The 22709-nt window shown below is 35.8% G+C and overlaps 1 protein-coding gene across 10 annotated transcripts in view; it reads right to left on the bottom strand.

Annotated features, from left to right (window-relative positions):
- Positions 1-716: 716 nt before the first annotated feature.
- Positions 717-22709, bottom strand: part of LOC136829402 (coagulation factor IX-like) — a 28151-nt gene continuing 6158 nt past the window's right edge. For 2 of the 10 annotated variants that reach the window (XM_067087916.1, XM_067087915.1), the window contains exons 2-11: positions 11756-11969; positions 10973-11086; positions 8498-8659; positions 7257-7345; positions 6246-6381; positions 4105-4210; positions 3815-3922; positions 3293-3447; positions 2618-2790; positions 717-1641 (exon numbers count right to left, since the gene is read on the bottom strand). In XM_067087916.1, the coding sequence (XP_066944017.1) occupies positions 1471-1641; positions 2618-2790; positions 3293-3447; positions 3815-3922; positions 4105-4210; positions 6246-6381; positions 7257-7345; positions 8498-8659; positions 10973-11086; positions 11756-11834 (1293 nt within the window). In that variant the 5' untranslated portion in view covers positions 11835-11969 and the 3' untranslated portion in view covers positions 717-1470. Of the gene's footprint in view, positions 1642-2617; positions 2791-3292; positions 3448-3814; positions 3923-4104; positions 4211-6245; positions 6382-7256; positions 7346-8497; positions 8660-10972; positions 11087-11755; positions 11970-14046; positions 14073-14094; positions 14324-22709 lie in introns of those variants that run through there. The other 8 variants (XM_067087918.1, XM_067087919.1, XM_067087909.1 and 5 more) reach the window with 8 other exon arrangements.

The raw sequence follows: 22709 nt of genomic DNA on the forward strand, positions 1-22709 counted from the left end.
GTTTTTTCAAGATGTCTTCTTACGTTAATTATTATGAAAAGCAGAAGCTGATCTTAATTTAGTAGGGGTCACTGGCCGTAAGAGACAATATAGTCAGTCGACTGTAGGTGTTGGGACTTTAAATCTTCCTTCATTTCCAGTGCGATAATCTTGCTAAGGATGATGATAAGAAGTTTTAAGGAATATGTAATCTTAGACGGATGCAAGCTTATCTCTAAAATAGCCTTATATAGAGCTCTAGGAACATTATTCTCAGACAAAAAGGGACTCCTCAGATACAGAGACGCCACCGGCTTGAGTAGATACGCAAGCTTCGATTCAAACACTATCAAAAACATAATATTACAGACAAATAATAACAATTTTTCAAACATGGAAGTGAAGTATTTTTCCTCCTTTGCAATCCACCCTTGCCCCATTTTTCTGTCTTTTTCTTTAAAGATAAAAGATTTTCTTGGTTCCTGTAGAGAAATGCGTGAATCAGCAAAGCAAGCTAAATAAATTGATTTATTTATGAAAGCGCTTGGCTTCGTTATTACCGCAAATTTCTTATCGAAATAATGAACTTTACTTGTTAATTATAGTTTTCACATAGTGACTTCCAGTCTGCAGGGAAACCTGTACGGAGAGAGAGAGAGAGAGAGAGAGAGAGAGAGAGAGAGAGAGAGAGAGAGAGAGAGAGAGAGAGGTACAAGGTTTATCATCAGGCAAACAGCAAATGTCAGCAAATTTATTCAACAACAAATGAGTATTAAGCAACGTACAGTACAGTTAGTCACAAGGCAACGATTGTAAACATTTTAAAAGGGTTCTTATTCTGTTGCCAGAGATGGTACAAGGGTTCTTATTCTGTTCCCAGGGATGGAAAATTCAATATACCTATTCGTTGGATTTCGGACACTGAGTGGCAAATTCATGATACAATATTTTCTGTATGTATTGTATTGAATTCTGCACATCGATGTAGTATTTTTATATAAAAAATCATAATTTAATGTAAATAATGACTAAAAAGTAAAACCTCTTCCTTTCAAATTTCAATATAGCCCGTCTGGGAGTTTTTATCTCTATACATTTAGATTATGCAATACACTTGGACTTATTTGCCGTAGTCAGAAATGCAGTTAGTCTTAGATATATAGTTGCCTCATTGCCATTTCAAATAACCACATATTCAGTTTATTTGCTTCAATTTAGGCCTATCTATGGTTATGTTTGGAAAAAAATCAATAAATAATTGCGGTTTGAAATGGTATGCTGGCTTATTATTAACGGTCACAATGATCTGTGGAACTTTTAGTCAAATTAAACGACACTCAAGATCTATTTTCCTATAAAATCAACCTTTTATAGAAAATAGCTACCATAAGGAGGTGTGTCTAGGCTATACAACGAGTTGTAACAGACATTATGTATAAAAAAAAAAAAAAACTATCAATAGGGCAGAGAACGCATCCAGCCATCCAGAATTTACGATGGATAAATAACACTGTTGATGAAATCGATGTGGTCAGCCACGCTGATGTAGAAGCCGGGTAGGCTGGGGACGCCGTTGCCCCTGCAGGAGATGCCCTGGCCAATGACGCCCACCAGAAAGCGCTGCCCGACAACGTCTTGGAAGAGAGGACCTCCAGAATCGCCCTGGAAAGTGTCGACACAATAGTTAGACAGAATTAGATAAGTTCTCTGTGGGTGACTCGTTAGAATAGGTAGTTTTGGCCTAGCTAAATGATTTTCATGGTCAAGGATGTCTCCTGATAGTCAGCAGCATCGCAGAATATCTAGAACAATTCCTGTGAGCTAACTTCTAATATATGTATATGTATATATATATATATATATATATATATATATATATATATATATATGTATGTATGTATATATATTTATACATATGTATACACACACACAAGTATATTTATATACACACGCATATACACACACATATATATATATATACATATTTATATATATATATATATATATATATATATATATATATATATATATATATTATTTATATATATACATATATATATATATATATATATATATATATATATATATATATATATATATATATATATATATATATATATATTCTTGTTTAAATTTTTGAGCCGTATTATGTTCAAACATTCCTTTTATCTCCCTTCTTCTCCCTATTGCATCTATCATATAACTTTAGTTTATGCTCTGTACTAAGGTAGAGTTTATTGAACAATTTTCCTTGCTGTATTCTCTGACAAACTATTAATATGAAACCCAACATTTCCAGCAATCAAACTTCATTTATACACATATCCACCACAATTTCACCTTTCTCCAAATCTAACTATACCTGGTTGTTCCTTATTTTGTACATTTGCATCCAGATCACCTAGCACAATGCCACTTGCGCTTCCGTGCTAATTCACTGCATGTGTGTAATTAATGAACATATAAATAAGACAAATACAGGTATAACAAAAATATAGATAAAAAGATAGCAGAAAAGACACTAGTGACTATTATTGAAAAGTAAGAAGAAGAAGAAGAAGAAGAAGAAGAAGAAGAAGAAGAAGAAGAAGAAGAAGAAGAAAAAAAGAAGAAAAAATAGATAGAAAGAATTCCTCACCTGACAGGCATCTCTCCCGGGAAAGGTAGCGCACAGAATGTCTGTCCCTTGGAAAAGATGAGGATACTGAGTTCTTATGGTGTTTCCCAATCCTTCACGTTCGTACATGTTCCAACACATGTGGGAGTCCACTACCATTAAGTCCGCCTCTTGTACGTGGGTGGAGCGATCAGCTGTTTGAAATAATTGGAAAAAGAGTCAGGTAAACAGAAGGAAAATATAGATTTCTGATGTGAACGTTAGAAATACGCAAGTGCCACTAGTCAAAAATAATAGTATTTACAAAGGAATCTTCTTTATTAAGACGCATATTTGTCGAATTTCCATTTTCAGGTATGTATACTTTTGTAATTTATTCAAATAAAGTATTCAAGTACAGTACATATATATATATATATATATATATATATATATATATATATATATATATATATATATATATATATATATATATATATATATATATATATGTGTTGCTCCAGAATTTACATTCTTCCAAAAAGTAGCTAAGACTTGGTGACAAGTTTGCTGGCCCATAGCTCTGCTCCCACAGATAGTCACAGAGTCTCTGTGCTGACATCATCTGCTATGCCTTTCTGGGCACCCATAAGTAATGACCAGACCTGTTTTTAGGGAGACCGCTGGTATAAGAAACATGATAAACGTGCTACTTACTGTTGTTAACCAAACCGAAGCCGGACCCAGTCACAGTGGCACCGTTCGCTGGTCTTGCTTTTGGGAGACAGAAGGGATAGACGACGTCATTGAACTGGACATTCTCTGTCGTTTCAATGAGGGCGATGTCATTATACCGCTCTAGCGAATTGGTCCTTATTCAAAGAAAAATAAATAACAAATCACGAAAAAGTGTAAGAAACGTTTCCAGTGCTAATTCTATTGTTAAAAAAGACAAGATAAATAGTTCATTACTTTTGGGAAACTGGATGTATTATGTCAGGAAAAAATAGTAAGAAATGTTTTCAGTGAAAATTCTGTTAAAAAAATAGTAATAAATGTTCATAATTATTTTGTAAAAAAAAATATTGAGTTAATTACTTCCAATGAAACGTTGCATGTATTATGCTCTAACTCTCTTAATGGCAGTAAGCTGAATGAAAAAACTTGGATTGATAGTTACCTTAAGGAATAAAGTATGTTTTAATTCCACATAAGAACGAAAATATGAGCATAGCATACTTGTATTCTGGATGAACTGTAATGAGCTTCACACTGTAATCGACCGGTGCGGAGAAGGCCTCGTTTTCTTTGGAAAAATCCAGCTCACCCAGACGAACTGTCCTCACACTTGGAAAGATTGAGAGAGAATGAAAATGAGTTCATTCGCAGGAAGAGAGGCATTCACATTTAAAAAGCTAAAATAGCTTTTTCACAAAATATGTCACTTCACAAACAAGTGACATTCACGCAATATGTCACCTGACAAACAGGATAATAATTAGCGAGTACTGAGCTCACACCATGCTTACGGTTTGTCAGGATCTAGTACGCAGTGAGCAGCTGTCAGTAGGAACCTCTCATGGATAAGTGTGGCGCCACAGAAGGTATCGGTAACGTCGATAGAGGCAACAGGATCTGAAACCGGACATTTACAAGCGTTACGGATGAAAAGCCACCGAGAGATTCTAGCGCTACCAGAAACCTTCTCTTCTGAGTGGAAAATAAAAGGATGCTCAGGTATATAGAAAGTTCTACGAACTTTGACTGAAAACAAAAAGAGAAGATGTGAAGATAAAATTATCGTTATTACCCTAAAACATGAACGCATGACTCATTGGTTTACGTTAAGCTGGCATCATTGGAACCCTCTTCCTGTACCTGAATTCCTGACTCTTACTGTCTTTCTTCCCGGTTTTTGAAATTTTTCTTTCTGTTCTGTCCTGCGCTGTGTTGCTGAGCCTTCAGTGTAGGTGTATGAACGGCATACGCTGCGGAAGTCTGCCTCACAAGGGTTCAGCCACGTTTTAGCAGTTAAAGTACTAATGTGGTACTCATCGAAGTGTTTAGAACCCCATAGGAGGGGTATTGCCGCCAGTGCACCTCACACTGTGCACTGCAGGCAATACTTACGGTTCTTTGTAGCGCCATTCGGCCCCTGGCCTCAACCCTTTCCATTCCTTTTACTGTACCTTTGTTCATATTCTGTTTCATTCATCTTACTTTTTACCTTCTAACAATGGCTCCATGGTGCAACAGCGAGGTTTTCCTCCCGTTACACCTTTAAAACCTTTTTACTCTCAGCTTCCCTTTCAGCGCTGAATGACCTCAAATGTCCCAGCGCCTCTCCTCTGGACTAAATTTTATATTCCATTGCATCGAAACGTTTAGAATAATTCATGAGGGTTTTTGTCGCTTGGTGACACTGAGGTCACAGCAACCCTGCAACTTGGCGTTGGTTTTGTATCGTTGATTGCTAACCTTCTAATGGTTAAGCATTTTAGCTTCATATCCGTATTAAGAAATGGACAAAAAACTCGCAGCACATTGGTATTGTACAGATGGAACACAGAAAGAGATTTTCTTAAAGGAAAGCATTTTACAGCACATAAAGATCGCAGTATTAAGAGGGGAAAGAATCTTTCTAAACTTGGAGAAAACGGAATACTGTAAAGTGGATAAACAATACATGACTGGTGATAAACGCTAAAGAAACAAACCGTATATAAATATTTTACACCTGAGAAGAAACAGTTCCTGCCCATCGTTAATAAACATGATAACTAAAAGGAAAGAAATATATCGCATCTGTAAAAATAATAGGACAACCATAATGAGATACATTTTTCATAAGCTGAATTTCAACAGAGCTCTTTCACATTCACAATTGATCCCTGATCCCCTTTTCCTGCCGAGAGGAATCAGATTTGCTAAACAGCAGCACCAATATGCAGTAATTGTGCCTCTCTGTCGAACTTCTCAGTTCAAGAGGTCCTTTATTCCCCACACCGTTGGACTGTGGAACAGTCTCCCTGAGGAAGATGCGCAACTGGAACCGCAAAAGTTCAAGCGAAGATGCTACGCGTTATTGCCCTAAAACACTTCAAAGCCCCCTTCCCTTCCCCCCCGCCCTCCTCAGCCAAGGTTAGGATACGGCGTCCGAGGTTAGGTTAGGTAAAGGTAGGTAAAGGTAAGTCTGTTTAGGTCACATATTCCCTCTGAAATGCCTACCTGCAGAAATGCCTACTAGGCCTACAGTAGCCCTGACCCCTTGCTCTGTGAAATGCCTACCTGCAGAAATGCCTGCTAGGCCTACAGTACCCCTGACCCCTTGCTCTGTGAAATGCCTACCTGCAGAAATGCCTGCTAGGCCTACAGTACCCCTGACTCCTTGCTCTGTGAAATGCCTACCTGCAGAAATGCCTGCTAGGCCTACAATACCCCTGACCCCTTGCTCTGTGAAATGCCTACCTGCAGAAATGCCTGCTAGGCCTACAGTAGCCCTGATCCCTTGCTCTGTGAAATGCCTACCTGCAGAAATGCCTGCTAGGCCTACAGTAGCCCTGACCCCTTATTCTGCATTCGGCAAAGGTATTAGAAAGGACAGATGCAAAGGGTTCGTATATAAAAACAAAAACAAAAACACAACACAAACACAGAAGCATATTGTTACCTTTCTTGAGAGGCTGAGGTCTATGACGATCAATTGTACCATGTGGATCGTTATGAGGGTCGTGATGATCTTCTTCGTCGTGATGATGATGACCTTCAGGGCCGTGCGGAACAAAGGGATCCTGGGGATTATTAGGCTGGAAATAAAAGAATAGGAAGAATGTATAAGAATTAAATAAGGTAATCTCTGATTGATGGATAAGATGAATAAATGAGAGAGGTTGTCATTCTGAGACTCTTATGGAAAATGTTTATAAAAATGTTGTGCAGTTGATCCCGATGAACCCACTCCTATTATTATTATTATTATTATTATTATTATTATTATTATTATTATTATTATTATTATTATTACTGGAGAAACAAATTCACAGTTTGGAGGGTACAAAATGATTTGTTTTTAAATATATTTGTAACCATTCATAACTGTGGAATTGTTTCTCTATTTCAAGACTCATGCTATTATTATTATTATTATTATTATTATTATTATTATTTATTATTATTATTATTATTATTATTATTATTATTTCTTCAACTTGGTCATTTAGCTTTATATAAATTTCGCACGGGACTGAACAAGAATAAAATCTATATTTTGGAAGTTAGGTTAGTCAACAAGTGCTTCTCAAAAACATGCTGAGATTGGATAATATCCGAAGGAATTAAACTGGAAAATTGCAACACAACTTATCTATATTTATGATGAGCTTTATTTTAAAGACATTTGCATTAATTAGTGTTAAATGTGTTTTTTGTTGTTGTTTGTACCGAATTCCTTTGAGAGTCCAGCTCTCTACTATTACAACTTTTATTAGAAAAGTAGCAAACGAAAAAATGTTGCTATATACATTTATACTGCAAACTCCATAACTTTAACAGTAAGAAAGAGATTACCAGGTAGAGATAAAGCTAATCAAATTAGGGCCAGAGACAGAGGTAAATGAAAGCTATTGACGGTAACTGCTAAAAGAGCTGATATCCTACTTCGGTCTTTATTAATTGTACTTACTCGACTTCTGAGGTAGTCGTCTAGTTCATCTGGGAAGATAATCTGTCTCCTCCCTCTGCCACCGGCTTGTGTTACTGGTCTGCCACAATCTACAGCATCAAGAAATATATACATTTACGTCAGGAAGTCAGTGGGCAAAAGAAAGTCGAAGATTTATCAGTACACTCACCGGGATCGATTTCATCCTCAAGGAAGAATTATGGAAAAAATAAGGAAACAAATTTTCTTCCGGGAAATTAATGGCGAAAATGAAAGTCGGAGGTTTATTAGTACACTCAACAAGCTCGACTTTGTCCTCAGGGAAGAATTATGAAATAAGCGAGGAAACAAATTTTCCTTCAGGAAATTAATGGGAAAAAGAAAGTCGAAGGTTTATCAATAAACTCGCCAAGATCGACTTTGTCCTCAAGGAAGAATTATGAAAAAAATGAGGAAACAAATTTTCTTCAGGAAATTAATGGCGAAAATGAAAGTCGGAGGTTTATTAGTACACTCAACAAGCTCGACTTTGTCCTCAAGAAAGAATTTGAAATGAGCAATCAATTGTTACAAAGAGGTAGATGCTCTAAGAAGTCGACGTTTCTATCTGTGTCGAAGATCAGTGCAAAGGAAAGGACAAATAGCATACACGGGTTAGAATAGAATTTATAATAATCTGGTACTCAAATAATAAACTATTAGGATATCTGTCACTAAATGGAGTGATACAGAGAAACAAGGAAAAAAGTAATTAATGAGGAATGCTTGCCACTTATGAAATAAGTTAGAAGTGCATATTTGATACTGGAAAAATGATGAGAGCAGGTCACTTGATAGCAATGAAAGCTGAAATGTTCGAGACATTCAAATGATTAATTGTAAGGAAAAAAGCTTAACAAATGAAAATACAAAATGAAAGAAAAATCTGACAAACCTCAGTGAATAATAAAATCATAATGTTTAGCCTATCAAACACACAAGACACACATATATAATCATATATATATATATATATATATATATATATATATATATATATATATATATATATATATATATATATATATATATATATATATAGTATACATATATATTGTATATATATAAATATATATACATATATATATATATATATATATATATATATATATATATATATATATATATATATATATATATAGTATGTATGTGTGTGCGTGTTTATGCATACACAGATAGGTAGGTAGATAAGACAAATATGAAAACATCTCGAAGATACTTGCCAAAGTCGGGTTCAGCGATGCTTTGCGTTTTCGTGAAAAATTCTGGAATTTGGCACAGGTCGCAGGAATGGGGACATGTCCTTTGAACTTGTCTGTTGCGACCGCATAATCCCAGCTGTACCCACTCTGCACACTCCTGACTCCTGTCGAAGCATCCGGGATCTGTAAGAAATATCAATATCCCGGATACATGGAGAACTGTAAGGAATATTAATATCCCAGATACATGGAGAACTGTACGAAATATTAATATCCCGGATACATGGAGAACTGTAAGAAATATTAATATCCCAGATACAAGGACACCTGTAAGAAATATTAATATCCTAGATGCATGGAGAACTGTAAGAAATAATACTGTAATATCCCAGATACATGGAAAACTCTAAGAAATATTAATATCCAAGATACGTGGAGAACTGTAAGAAATATTAATATCCCAGATACGTGGAGAACTGTAAGAAATATTAATATCCCAGATACATGGAGAACTGTAAAAAATAATAATATCCCAGATACATGGGAAACTCTAAGAAATATTAATATCCCAGATACATGGAGAACTGTAAGAAATATTAATATCCCACATACATGGAAAACTGTAAGAAATGTTAATATCCCAGATACATGGAGAACTGTAAGAAATATTAATATCACAGGCACATGGAAAACTGTAAGAAATATCAATGTCCCAGATACATGGAGAACTGTAAGAAATAATAATATCTCAGATACATGGAGAATTCTAAGAAATAATAATATCCCAGATACGTGGAGAACTGTAAGAAATAATAATATCCCAGATACATGGGAAACTCTTAGAAATATTAATATCCCAGATACGTGGAGAACTGTAAGAAATATTAATATCCCAGATACGTGGAGAACTGTAAGAAATGTTAATATCCCAGATACATGGAGAACTGTAAGAAATATTAATATCCCAGATACGTGGAGAACTGTAAGAAATATTAATATGGAGAACTGTAAGAAATATTAAGAAATATTAATATCCCAGATAAATGGAAAACTGTAAGAAATGTTAATATCCCAGATACATGGAGAACTGTAAGAAATATTAATATCCCAGATACGTGGAGAACTGTAAGAAATATTAATATGGAGAACTGTAAGAAATATTAATATGGAGAACTGTAAGAAATATTAAGAAATATTAATATCCCACATAAATGGAAAACTGTAAGAAATGTTAATATCCCAGATACATGGAGAACTGTAAGAAATATTAATATCCCAGATACGTGGAGAACTGTAAGAAATATTAATATGGAGAACTGTAAGAGATATTAAGAAATATTAATATCCCACATAAATGGAAAACTGTAAGAAATGTTAATATCCCAGATACATGGAGAACTGTAAGAAATATTAATATCACAGGCACATGGAAAACTGTAAGAAATATCAATGTCCCAGATACATGGAGAACTGTAAGAAATAATAATACCCAAGATACATGAAAACTCTAAGAAATATTAGTATCCAAGATACGTGGAGAACATAATTAGAATGTACAACTAACCCGTAAGTCAAAAACCGAAAAGGAAATAGCGACATGGTCTCATTGTTTGATATCTGTGACCAGTTTACAGGATGACGTTCTTCGTCATTTTGCTGAATCAGCAGAACTTCGGAAGTTCAAATGGGATGCAAATGCCTTTTCGCCAGTCAAGCTCATGAGTCTCATTCCGTAATCTATTTTTTTTACAATATCTGTTTTTTTTATTTCTTTAAAATAGTTTATTCTCGAAGTTGCTTTGCCTCTTGGGACATCTGTGCTTGTAGCATTCTGTTTTCCGAATATGATGGCAGCTTGGTTAGTAATAATAATGATGGTGACAATAAGAATAAAAATTTTATTTCTAGTAATTAGGTTTAGAATCCCTTCTTCACGGACTGCCTGGTCTGCCGTAGTTGAGAAACCTTTCCAGAAAATAAAACATTATTATTATTATTATTATTATTATTATTATTATTATTATTATTATTATTATTATTATTATTATTATTGCATAAAAGTGTGGAGAAATCAAGAAATGAAGACGCCACTGTGGCTACTAGAAAACACACACATACAAGGCCGGATAAGACATTTGAAATAAGACATGGTGAGTCCACGAGAAAATAAACTAAGACGGGGTGACGATGCAGAATCATCAAAACCGTAATCAAGCGACTTCTGGCTGAAGATGGAAGCCGGTAGATAGAGGTTGCAGGAGAATGCTAGTCAGTGTTACTTTTTTTTTACTCTTTTATTTCATGGACTTTCTGTTCTGTGGTATATCCCAAAAAGAATATTTGAAAATACAAATGAGAATCATGTGCTTTAGATGGCATAGAAAGAAAGGATCTTTTCAGGTTATATGTACCTGAAATTAGCACTCTGTCTGTCTGTCTGTCTGTCTGTCTCTCTCTCTCTCTCTCTCTCTCTCTCTCTCTCTCTCTCTCGCTTACCTAGGCAAACGTTGCACGTCACCGGACAATTCAGCGCCATGAACCGTAGATTGGAATCGCACAGACCCCATCCTCTCCACTTGAAGCATTCGAACGAGTGGTCTTCGCAGCTCCCTGATAATGAACGAGGAAGGAGAGTTAGAGGAGAAAAAATAGAGTAGAAGTTAATAAGAGGAAGAGACGAAGAAAGCGTTATGACTGTGTTGTAAATACTAGCATAAGGAAGCCTCGAATATATTACCAATAAATAATATAGATTTAATGACGCGAGATTATACTTATGCACGATTCAAACAATAGACATCAGTATAAGTGTAGCATTTCCTGCTTCATCTGATTCATTTTTTAACTTTATATAAACCATATAGATTTAATGAAATGAGATTGTACCTATGCACAGGACTGAATGATAGACATCGATATAAGTGCAGCATTTTCTCCTTTATCTAACTCATTTTTAACTTTAGATAACGGTGGACGATGTAAAAAACGAAGCAAAATCAAGTCAAGCACTTCATATGCACTCCCTTGCCTTCTAAGCTTAACAGCTACCAGCTGTCGCTGACACTGCTGCCAAATATGCTAAAAACATCATGAATATTCAGGTAACAGATGACCAGGCATTACCGACGAGAAAGCAAATAGAAACTAAACTTAGAATGCAACCATAAAAAGAAGTGGGTTTTAATAACAAAACTAAGAGAGACAGAATCTTTAGATTTTATTATATATCTATTTATTTCTTTATTTATCTAGTTTTTTTTTTTTGGTCAATGCACTTACCAATATGAGCGCTGGATTCCACAGCCAGCGCCACCACAATCAGAATCCCCAGGGAACGACGAATGGGATCAGATGACATGGTTCTCGGGCAAGTTGGTAGCTTTCATTTATTTGTATATTTTTATCATTTACTTTATTTCCTTATTTTTTTTTAATTAAGGTAAATTGAAAATCTAGCCAGGTGGCTTTCTTACCACAGGAAGACAACTGTTACCTGGAAGAGAAACAATATTACTGAAATAATGTAAATAGACTTCCAAGCTGTTTCTTGGGAAAGAGTACGGGTCTCTCTCTAGGAACAAAAGCACAAGCTGTCATAAGGCCAGCTTAATCACTGACATAAGCGTTTGGGAACATGATGACTAGCGTGCACATAGTAGCAAAATTTAATCATTTCTCCAGACAAGGGATTAAAGGGAATATTGAGGACTCCATTGACAGAAATTATCAACACAAGTTGCCATCGAGGCTAGAAATAACAGATGCGAGTTGCGTTATCGAAGATGAATTTGTTAACATACGAACGAAAAACCACAGCTGACAGGAAGTTGCCACATATGGCAACAGTACTAGATGCAGGAAAAAGTCAGGGAGAGGTTTAATGCTACAGTTTGACTTTCAGTGGTATCTGGATCAAATAACCGACAATGAAAAAATGGAGCAGGATTTCGGTTTTCCCTGATCATTAACGATAGTCAACTGAAGACGTACGCCCTAGAATTCCGGGAAATGACATTGTCTATTTACCGAGGTGTTATTTAAAGACTGAATGATAACATCGATAAGTAAAAGATACAATAATGCATAAAAATATTATAATTAAAAAATTGCCAAAACATGCTAATATTTTGATCAGAAAATAAACAAGAATTACGATTTTGATTAGGATAATGCATAATAAAATTTACCTAAACTCTCTCTCTCTCTCTCTCTCTCTCTCTCTCTCTCTCTCTCTCTCTCTCCATACGTTCATATGTGAAATCTGCATTCGTATGCATGTTTAGAGCTTTGTGGGCAAGCAAGAATGCTTAACTATGAACGTCAGTATATAACATAAGTTGTTACAGTGGCCTCTAGAGCGAAATTCATAGATGACGTAATAAAAACCATTTCAGGTATATGCACGTGCGTGTTGTAAATACAAGCATTTAATGATAACATAGAGCATATTTTCCAGCAATAAGCCGTTTGTCCCAAACTGACGTGGTTTCTGAGAAAAACCAATGCAACCGCAACTGTCGATTTCATTATTTCATCACGAACGATGAACATCTGAAGTTCCTAATCTTTCTCAGCTTTTACTGTTGCTTAGATCTGTATGGTACTGGAAAGCTTGACCTAAGCGTTTGTATGATCAAGTCCACTGTATTCACAGCAGTCTTGAGGTTCACAGGAACTCCTTCGGTACCTCGTTATTCCTCCATTCAGCCACTGGGATAAACTTGCGGATAAAGATATCGCCATGACGAAGCATTGTGGGTTTCGATCATTATCCCCACCGAAATATGTAGCTGGCAACATCCCTGGCCCGGTGGATAAGGGCGCGTCACTTCACCTAGGGAATCCAGAGTAGAAAACGATCATGCATGTTAATTTCGGTACCGTTCTCGTAGTCTTATTCACTATCAAAAAAAGTGTTTGCCAATTTGAGCTGGGAATGTCCCGCGCATGCATGTTGATGTCTGAAGACAAGAGTAGAGGTCCTAGAATTCATAGTTCTACCACACACAAAATCCGGTTTCTTTTGTATTATCCGACGCAAGCTCAATGCACGGTCTAGACCGTGGCTTAGTGGAGGTGCCTTTCATACCTTTACGGCAACATCAGCTGTAACATTAACAATATCTACCTTCGAGAATATCCCTCGTGATATTGCTTTCCAGGAGGAAGATCTGTAACTGTGCATGACAATATGTTTGTTTTCGTCTTGCGATGCATCTCATTTCCTTAGCATTTGTTCGTCTGTACACGTTTGAACATACGCAATATATAAAACTCGACAAGGATATAAATAACGTTACTATAAATTGCTTAATTTTTCAAGGATAAACGCATTACAGTATTACGCTGTTTTAAAATCTCTATTTAAAGACTTCTGGGAATCGACTTCTAGAGAAGTTTTCACTGAGATTCACAATTAACCGTATCGGCAGTGGTAGATGTGAGAAATCCCTCTTCCTTCCATTATCCCGATAATTATCCTGCACTCCACTTGGAAACCTAAATAAGACTACGAAGAGAGAGAGAAAAGAGAAAAGGGAACTAAATGGCGAAGAAAACCATATCACTACACCGGAACGCGAAACAAAACACAAGGCGATTATCCCACACAGACTCACAGATAATACCTAGAGCGTGAAAATGTTTTAAGGAGTATAAAGATGGGCGCAAGCAGGTAGACCACTTCACTTCGACTCACGAGAACCTTTACTGTTACACGGCTGTACTTCTACTACCCAGGTGTGTCTTCAGAGGTATGTCTTCAGAGGCTCTTGGGTAGACAGGGAATTCCAACTCCAGGCCCAGAGAACGAACACCAACCTGTCCTCTGGCCTTTATGAGTGGCGTGACCCTGATTTTCGTACGGCAAGGTCCCGCGAGGAACTAGGAAAACATCGTCAGGCAACCGGCTTGCGTCATACTCCGGTATTCTTTAATGTTAAAATTTTTATGCTTCTTTGATACAAATTGAATCATCCCACTTAGTTATTCATATTCACTTTGGGAATCCAGAGGAGCTTCAGAAATAAACATTCACTTTGATTTATCTTTTGCTATAATGTAACGGCTAAAGTGGCAAGATTAGAATATTCTTCGGTAAAGCAGACGTACTTTCAGAAAGAGTGATTGAGCACGTCCGAAGGTGCTGTATTCATACAAGTACAGGAATGAATAACATTTGTCTAAAAGAAAAGAGTAAAAGTTCAAAGCAAAACACTTTCGTTTGAGAGGGAGTTTCCTTATTTCTACTGATTACTAGTTTGCCAAAGGAAACGAAAAAGCACTGCAATTATTCAAGAATTAATAAGTAGATTTTGGAGTACCTATGACTGCGTCGTAGTACAACAATACGCTAATTCGACGTATTCACTAATAGTTCAGTTACTGAAGATGTAAATAACCCTGAGTGTAGAGATCCTAAAAATGAATAAATAAATCTATAAATAACAAATAAATGAATAAATAAATATAGATAAAACTAGTGAGCGTACAGACTCCGATGGATGCAAACAGAAATATATATATATATATATATATATATATATATATATATATATATATATATATATATATATATATATGTATATATATATATATATATATATACATATACACATACATATGTACTTATACATATATATGTATATATGTACACACACACACACACACACACACATATATATATATATATATATATATATATATATATATATATATATATATATATACATATATAAAATATATATATATATATATATATATATATATATATATATATATATATATATATATATATATATATATATATATATATATATGAGGTAACTACAACTCAGTTTCCAGAAATTTACCAATAATTTGTTTTTTCCTGTAAGAAATATAAAATGTCCCACGTGCTCTGAGCGTTTGCTTGACGCCGTCTGTCCTATATTCTCGAAAAACTTAAAGTGATTCCTCGGATTCTTCGAATATAAAGTTGACGACAGCCATGGCTGGTTTTATCTCATTTTTAAAAAAATTTTTGGTTCATTTTTTCATGGCGAAGAAATACTTATTTTCATTGATTTAATACCAACAAAAAAAAAACAGTCAGTGATAATAATGAAAAGAGATGACGGTAAAATTAACAGAAATAGTATGTTAACGATACATATGGACACATATTTGTGTATACATATATATATATACATATATGTGTGTATATGTGTATATATATATATATATATATATATATATATATATATATATATATATATATATATATATATATATATATATATATATAGAGAGAGAGAGAGAGAGAGAGAGAGAGAGAGAGAGAGAGAGAAAAGATTATGTATGAATTTCTGTTTCTATATTTAGCATATCTATAGTTCTGTTACAGAACTATAGCGGTAATGCTTGAGCGCATCCTGTATACATACTGTATGCATATAACTGTGTCTGAATTGCGCGATCACGGTCCAACATCGTGCCTATAATGGTATAAGCTAGATTTTTAGAGTTGCTTATAAGCATAAGGATTTTATTCACGAATGCTACACAAGTAAATCACAGACAGACTCAGGGAACCCTCGCTCCGTTCCGTCGTATTGGATGCGAACAAGACCAAGTAAAAATCTCGCCGAAGTTTCTTCGACGCAATCGTGTTTTCTGTTCAGCGTATAATGCTGTATGAGCAGCGGCCCATGAAGCTTTCAGCCATGGCCCGGTGGTGGCCTGCCCTATAGCTTGCTAGATGCACAATCATGGCTAACTTTAACCTTAACTAAAATAAAAACTATTGAGACTAGAAGGCTGCAATTTGGTATGTTGTATGATTGGAGGGTGGATGATCCACATAGTACCAACTTGCAGCCCTCTAGCCTCAGTAATTTTTAAGATCTGAGGGCGGACAGGAAAAGTGTGGACGGACAGACAAAGCCATCTCAATAGTTTCCTTTTACAGAAAACAAAAAACTAAAAAGGCGAAGAAGAATCTTATGAGAGCCAGATGAACACCTGTCGACGAATTCCCACGTATACCCGCTAGAGGAAGACCGCTTAAACAGCCTACAGGTAGGTATTACCCTTTACCTGTCTTTTACCTGTCTATTTCTGATCCATCTTCTGGTGTCATTGTGGATGACCGTACCTAGTACTTTACTTCGTCTGAGTCATTATACTTGCATTAATAATGCATGTATAATAACTCTGTGAGTTGCCACATCGCGCTTGCCAGAAGATTTATCCCAAACAGACGAATGAATTTTCATGAGGTAAAGTAAAATACAAGGACACTATATCCCACCCCTTTACTGTGGCCTCTATGAAGGGAGAAAGAAGTCCTTTTCCGAAATTGGACGATCAAGTCCAATCTTCACAATCACCAGAAACCTGCCTTGAGGACTTTCGTAAGTGGCCGTAACCTTGAACCCGCCTAACTGTTTATTCTGGCTGAAGGGACGTGGGAGATAACAATAACAGCGTTCAGTTATTAGAGAAATTTGATCATTTTTCATAATGGCTTTGAAAAATATTGTGTCAAAAAATCATTAGATTATATGTATATATGTATATATCGATATATATACTGTATATATAAATATATATATATATATATATATATATATATATATATATATATATATATATATATATATATATATTGAATATAATTGAATAGAATTTATAAAAAAGATGCCTATAAGTATTGTTTCCAAAAATCTAAAAGTGAACACAGCAAGGAAAAGGTAAAGCACTAATTAGGAAAAAGAGCAAGCCAGGCACACGTACCTAACCCCAACGCCACTAGATGAAAAATAACGGGAAAAGCAGAAAAACGCCTTTCCTGGAAACCTGATGATCATTTTGTTTCTGAAGATCCTGATGATGAAATGCACCTATCATTGTTCTATTCATATACAAATACACATAATTCCATTTACTTGATTGGCAATTATATAAAAATATCCACTGAGTGTGTGCGTGTGTGAGTGTGTTCAAGCCATTGTTTAAGTAGTCAAACCATTATCATTAACTTTGTTTTGAAAGAGCAGGCTTTTAATCAGAGTAAAACAAAGATTGCGCTTGATCATTAACCTCGTCCTGTCTTTAATCAATGCGTTTATTCTACTTTGCATATGGCGTGTCATTACCGCGTCAGTCGCCAGTCAAGTTTTACTGCTTCTATGAGACTAGATTTTAGCCCTCCATCAAACATCATACTTTCTATTTTCAGTTTACTTAAATCCTTGCATTTTCCAGTTTGTGATCCCATCCAAATTTCGTTAGTGATAGATTAGTAATTAGATACAGTCATTTACCTTTTTTTATTTCCTCGATTCACATATTGGTGAAAAAACCAGTTATTCACTTTAGGCCTAACTTCGAGAAAAGTGGGAAAGCATCTGATAGGCCTATCGCTGTTCTGGTTTTAGGTTATTCTCGGAGGTACCTGAAGCTAATAAATTATCTTTTTTTTTTAGGTGAGAACGGGATTCGTACGTCTAGTAACGCAGATAACGATTAGGCCTATGATGCCCTATCAATGAAATGAGCTCATTTCTTTTATTAAGCGTTCAAATTGTCAAATGAATTTACCTGGACCTTATCTTGCTGTGAAATATTTTTTATAACTCTGTCAAGGCGGTGTTCTAGGAGAACCACGTTTTTATTTTTTTTTTTTTTTTTTTACAATTGTTTTAGTAATTTTCAAATAATATATATTGATAGCCCAGTAGTTCTAAATCAATCTGTAGTTTAGTCATGAAAACTAAAATTCTGAAATAGTTTCCTATGACCTGTTTGGTTCCTGTGTGACTCATCCAGTAAAAGGCTGCCTATTTGTCACTAATGAAACCGGTCTTCAGAATACGTATTCTGTTTACTGACGGAATTTTTCTCCAAAGAAACTGCCTCTTACTGGGTACTCTTGCTACAAAGAAAACGGAAATACTTCTCCGGCATTCTTTGTTGGTGAATTTCTGCTGAAAAAAAAAACAAAACATTTTTATCATTAACGAAGGTGTTTTGCTAGTGATAACGATATAATTGGCAATTGAGGCCTGCTCGAAAACATGAGGTAAAGAATAAATGGGTCTTTACTTTGTAAGCTCTCAAGATTGTTTTTAGAGTATACCGCATTGCTTAGCTTGTGAATTCGTCCGATAAAAAGTGCCACAATATCTGAAACAAAAGTTAAATTAAAAATTGCACAACTGTTGTACTTCCTGTCACATGAGATGAGTCAAAACTGATACTATAACTACTACTACTGCAACCAACCATATACTACTGACAAAACCAGAAACAGTACTACTTATACTAATAATAACTGATAAAACAAATCCACAGCTATGTAACTTTAGAATAAACTATATTTCCTGTAGAATTACTGTGGAAGAAAGCGCAAAAGTACGGGTCAGTCGGGGTGTTCGAATCACTACTGTTTACAGTACAGTTCTGGACTGGTATATGAAGCACCGATTCAGCGATTTAAGTATAAATACGGCAGTGACCATTGTGTTTTCTTTGTCTCTGGAGCCAACCCCTGTTATGGAAGAGGACTTATTGACCTACGAATGCTCGCAAGAACTTGGTAAATCTGGTTTTAGGGCGGGAGATCTTCGTTCGGTGCAATCTTCTGCGGGAAAACCCACCGGGGTCGCAGTTGCAAGGAGCATGTCGGGAAAGACAAGGGAGACGAAGGGTCGTCGAAGTCGGAGATGTTTGGAAGCAGAAGAACTAAGTATTAAATAGATGGAATGAAATAGGATCAAAGAAATACCTGTAAGTTTTGTCATAACGAGTCTTCTTCTCTCGCTCAATTTTGCGCAAGCATCACAAGCATCCCCCATAGAGAGCTGTATACGTATGCAGGTAGCGAGAAAGACCAGAGGAAGACGCACCAAAACATTCTTTCGTACTTTTTTGCGAAGGGTCGTCTACCTTGGCCGGGCCAAGGTGGGAAGGCTAAGTTGCTTGCGAGGAAAGAAGGCAAGCAGTAGGAAAATAAAACAATTGATACGTTTCACTTCAAAATAAGAAAGGGGAGAATCATGTAACGTTAGGTATGAAATCATTCAGTTCGTTTTCGTTCCTTTGTCATTGCTTTCAAGAGCTTGTGATTATACGCGTCGTTCTTTTGATTGGACTTTTATTATTTTGTTTTTATTTTTGTATCAGGTGAAACAGGTTGTCTTCATTTGTCACTTGGGCGACAAACGCTTGGATAAAGCAAAACCTGTTTTCGTTCCTTATTATTCGAACATACACAAACTCTTTTGTAAATGTTTGTCCCAGAATATCCCCCACAAATATCCTTGCCCTTGAAGCCATGAAGAAAACTCTTAAGACAGGAAATGGGAGGGCAGATGGCCAAAAATTTAAATTGCTATCGTATTGCTTCAATCTCTGCAGTGCTATACGCACGCGCGCGTGCACATGCACACACACACATATATATAAATGAATCTTCTTCTTCTTCTTCTTTTAACGTGCTTTTATAAATGAATATATATATATATATATATATATATATATATATATATATATATATATATATAGAGAGAGAGAGAGAGAGAGAGAGAGAGAGAGAGAGAGGGGGTGAGGGGAGGCACCTGTGCACGTGCCGCCCCTTGAAAAATAATGACAAAATAAAAATATTGAATACTTAGATAATAATATCATAAAAGGGAAATACAAAAATGAAAAAATCTATTCTATAGCCTATAAATATATATACTATATATATATATATATACATATATATATATATATATATATATATATATATATATATATATATATATATATATATATTATATATATATTTATATTTCAATTTATGTTATTATTATCTAAATCTTTAATATTTTTATTTTATCATTATTTTTCATGGGGGCCCCACGTGCACAGGTCCCCCTCACTCCCACCCCCACCCCTGGATCCGCTAGTGCCCTTTTCACGCGAGGCGGACACCGCGGCGGCAACCTCGCGGTTGCAAAAAGTGGTGACAGTACACATCATGGCTGTTACCCGCGCGGTTCATTCAGTATTAATATGGAAGCGGAGGGAATAACATGCATACATATATACAGTATATATATATATATATATATATATATATATATATATATATATATATATATATATACTGTATATATGTATGCATGTATGTATAATATGAAAATTGGTACCCCACCCATGAACTTTTTCTGGATCCGCTAGTGGAACAGGGCGTAACGAAGAAGGTTTGAAAGGTGTGACAGGAGTAAAACCTCGCAGTTGCACTATGAATCAGTTGTCAGGAGAGGGTGGAAGGAGTATACCTTAGTTTCACCAGACCACTGAGCCGATTAACAGCTCTCCTAGGGCTGGCCCGAAGGATTAGATTTATTTTACGTGGCTAAGAACCAACTGGTTACCTAGCAACGGGACCTACAGCTTATTGCGGAATCCGAACCACATTATGCCGAGAAATGAATTTCTATCACCAGAAATAAATTCCTCAAATTCTTCATTCGCCGGTCGGAGAGTCGAACGCTGGGCCAACAGCGTGCTAGAGGAGAGGGTGGAAAGTAAGATGGAAGAAAGAGAATATGAACGGAGGTACAGGAAACGAATTGAAAGAGGTTGCAGCTAGGGGCCCAAGGGACGCTGCAAAGAAACTTAGGCAATGCCTACAGTGCACCGCATGAGGTGCACTGACGGCACTACCCTCCTACAGGGTATAATAACTCTAAATGTTGATAAACAACGCATTCAGTCGTAAGTTTACCCTTTTCTCTTGGTCAGAGATTTCGAGCTGCCAATACCTTTATTTGAGGTTACTGTCCTCTTGGCTCCAAATCGAAGAGACTGCAAAAACTAAATAAATGAATTAATTTATTTATCAAGAGCAACGCAGTAAAGTTACCCGAGGCCGTGGAAAACTCTACGGAGAGGAAATGAGAAAATAAGTTGCATTTTTTTAATCGGCGCTGAATTTTTCGTCTTTTCTGGTTCCTTGTGCTACGAAGGCCAGGACAAGCGACGGTTTTCATTTTCACTGCATTTATTACAAGTAGTAATATTAGATTTGAACTTTTGTTTTGTTATTTATGACGGTATTTAGGCAAACTGTACGCTAATTCTTATAAACCATACTCGTTAGAGAAAAATCTCTCTCTCTCAATATATAATATATATATATATATATATATATATATATATATATATATATATATATATATATACATACATATATATGCATATATATATGATATATTATATATATATAAATATTTATATATATATGTAAATATATTTATACTCTATATATAAATATATATATATATATATATATATATATATATGTGTGTGTGTGTGTGTGTGTGTGTGTGTTCGTGTGTGTGTGTGTGTGTGTGTGTGTGTGTGTGTGTGTGTATGCGAGCGAGCGCGCTGGGGTGAGAGGAAGAGAGAGACGCATTGGCAGTAGTTAGGGATGGTTCAGACGCATTCCAAACACGGGAATTCCCTTGCTGATAGCAACGATGTAAACGTATGGTTTTCCGTGTATTTTCTTTTTTTCATAGGTATCATTTGTATGCACTTCTTCAGATATGATGTCATCCTTCTAGATGACATCATTTCAAGGTACGATGATTAGGGAACAATGCTCTCAAATAGGTCTAGATCGTCAGGTTGGACGTGCGTCCTTTGCTCTAGAGACGTTGGAAGAAAATAATAATGACGCCACATTGCCAGAGGATGAGGTGTTCACGCCATTGCTAAAATGGTGGGGACATTCCCCTCCATAAATGCTCTCTGTCGGGGCAAGTCAGCTCAGGAACCTAGACTAACGTGTTCTAAAAAAGTGCACCTGAAGCGCAGAGGCGTCATGCCCTTAAGGATCTAAGCATTTAGAACACTACTCCCTTTTTTGCTCATAATTTTTTCTACGTAACAATTTCCTGTTAGACTGCCTCTAAAATGAATGACATCACCGAGTATAAATTGTTTCCCTTCCGCGTGAAAGACTTTATTAAAAGTTGGCCTTATGTAATATTGTTTACAAACTTTCAATTTATGCCAAGAAATCCTGTTGTTTATTCACCCTATTAATGCCTCAATGATATGAAAGGGACCTTATCTAATGCCATGTCTAAACTCTTAGGCTTATTATGTACGAACTTGCAATTCAGTCTTCGGCAGATGATCAATTATCTCTTGATTTTTTTATCGGTGAAGAGCCCCCTACCCCTCGAGGGAG

This window comes from Macrobrachium rosenbergii, chromosome 44 (genome assembly GCF_040412425.1).
Source record: "Macrobrachium rosenbergii isolate ZJJX-2024 chromosome 44, ASM4041242v1, whole genome shotgun sequence".
NCBI lineage: Eukaryota > Metazoa > Arthropoda > Malacostraca > Decapoda > Palaemonidae > Macrobrachium > Macrobrachium rosenbergii.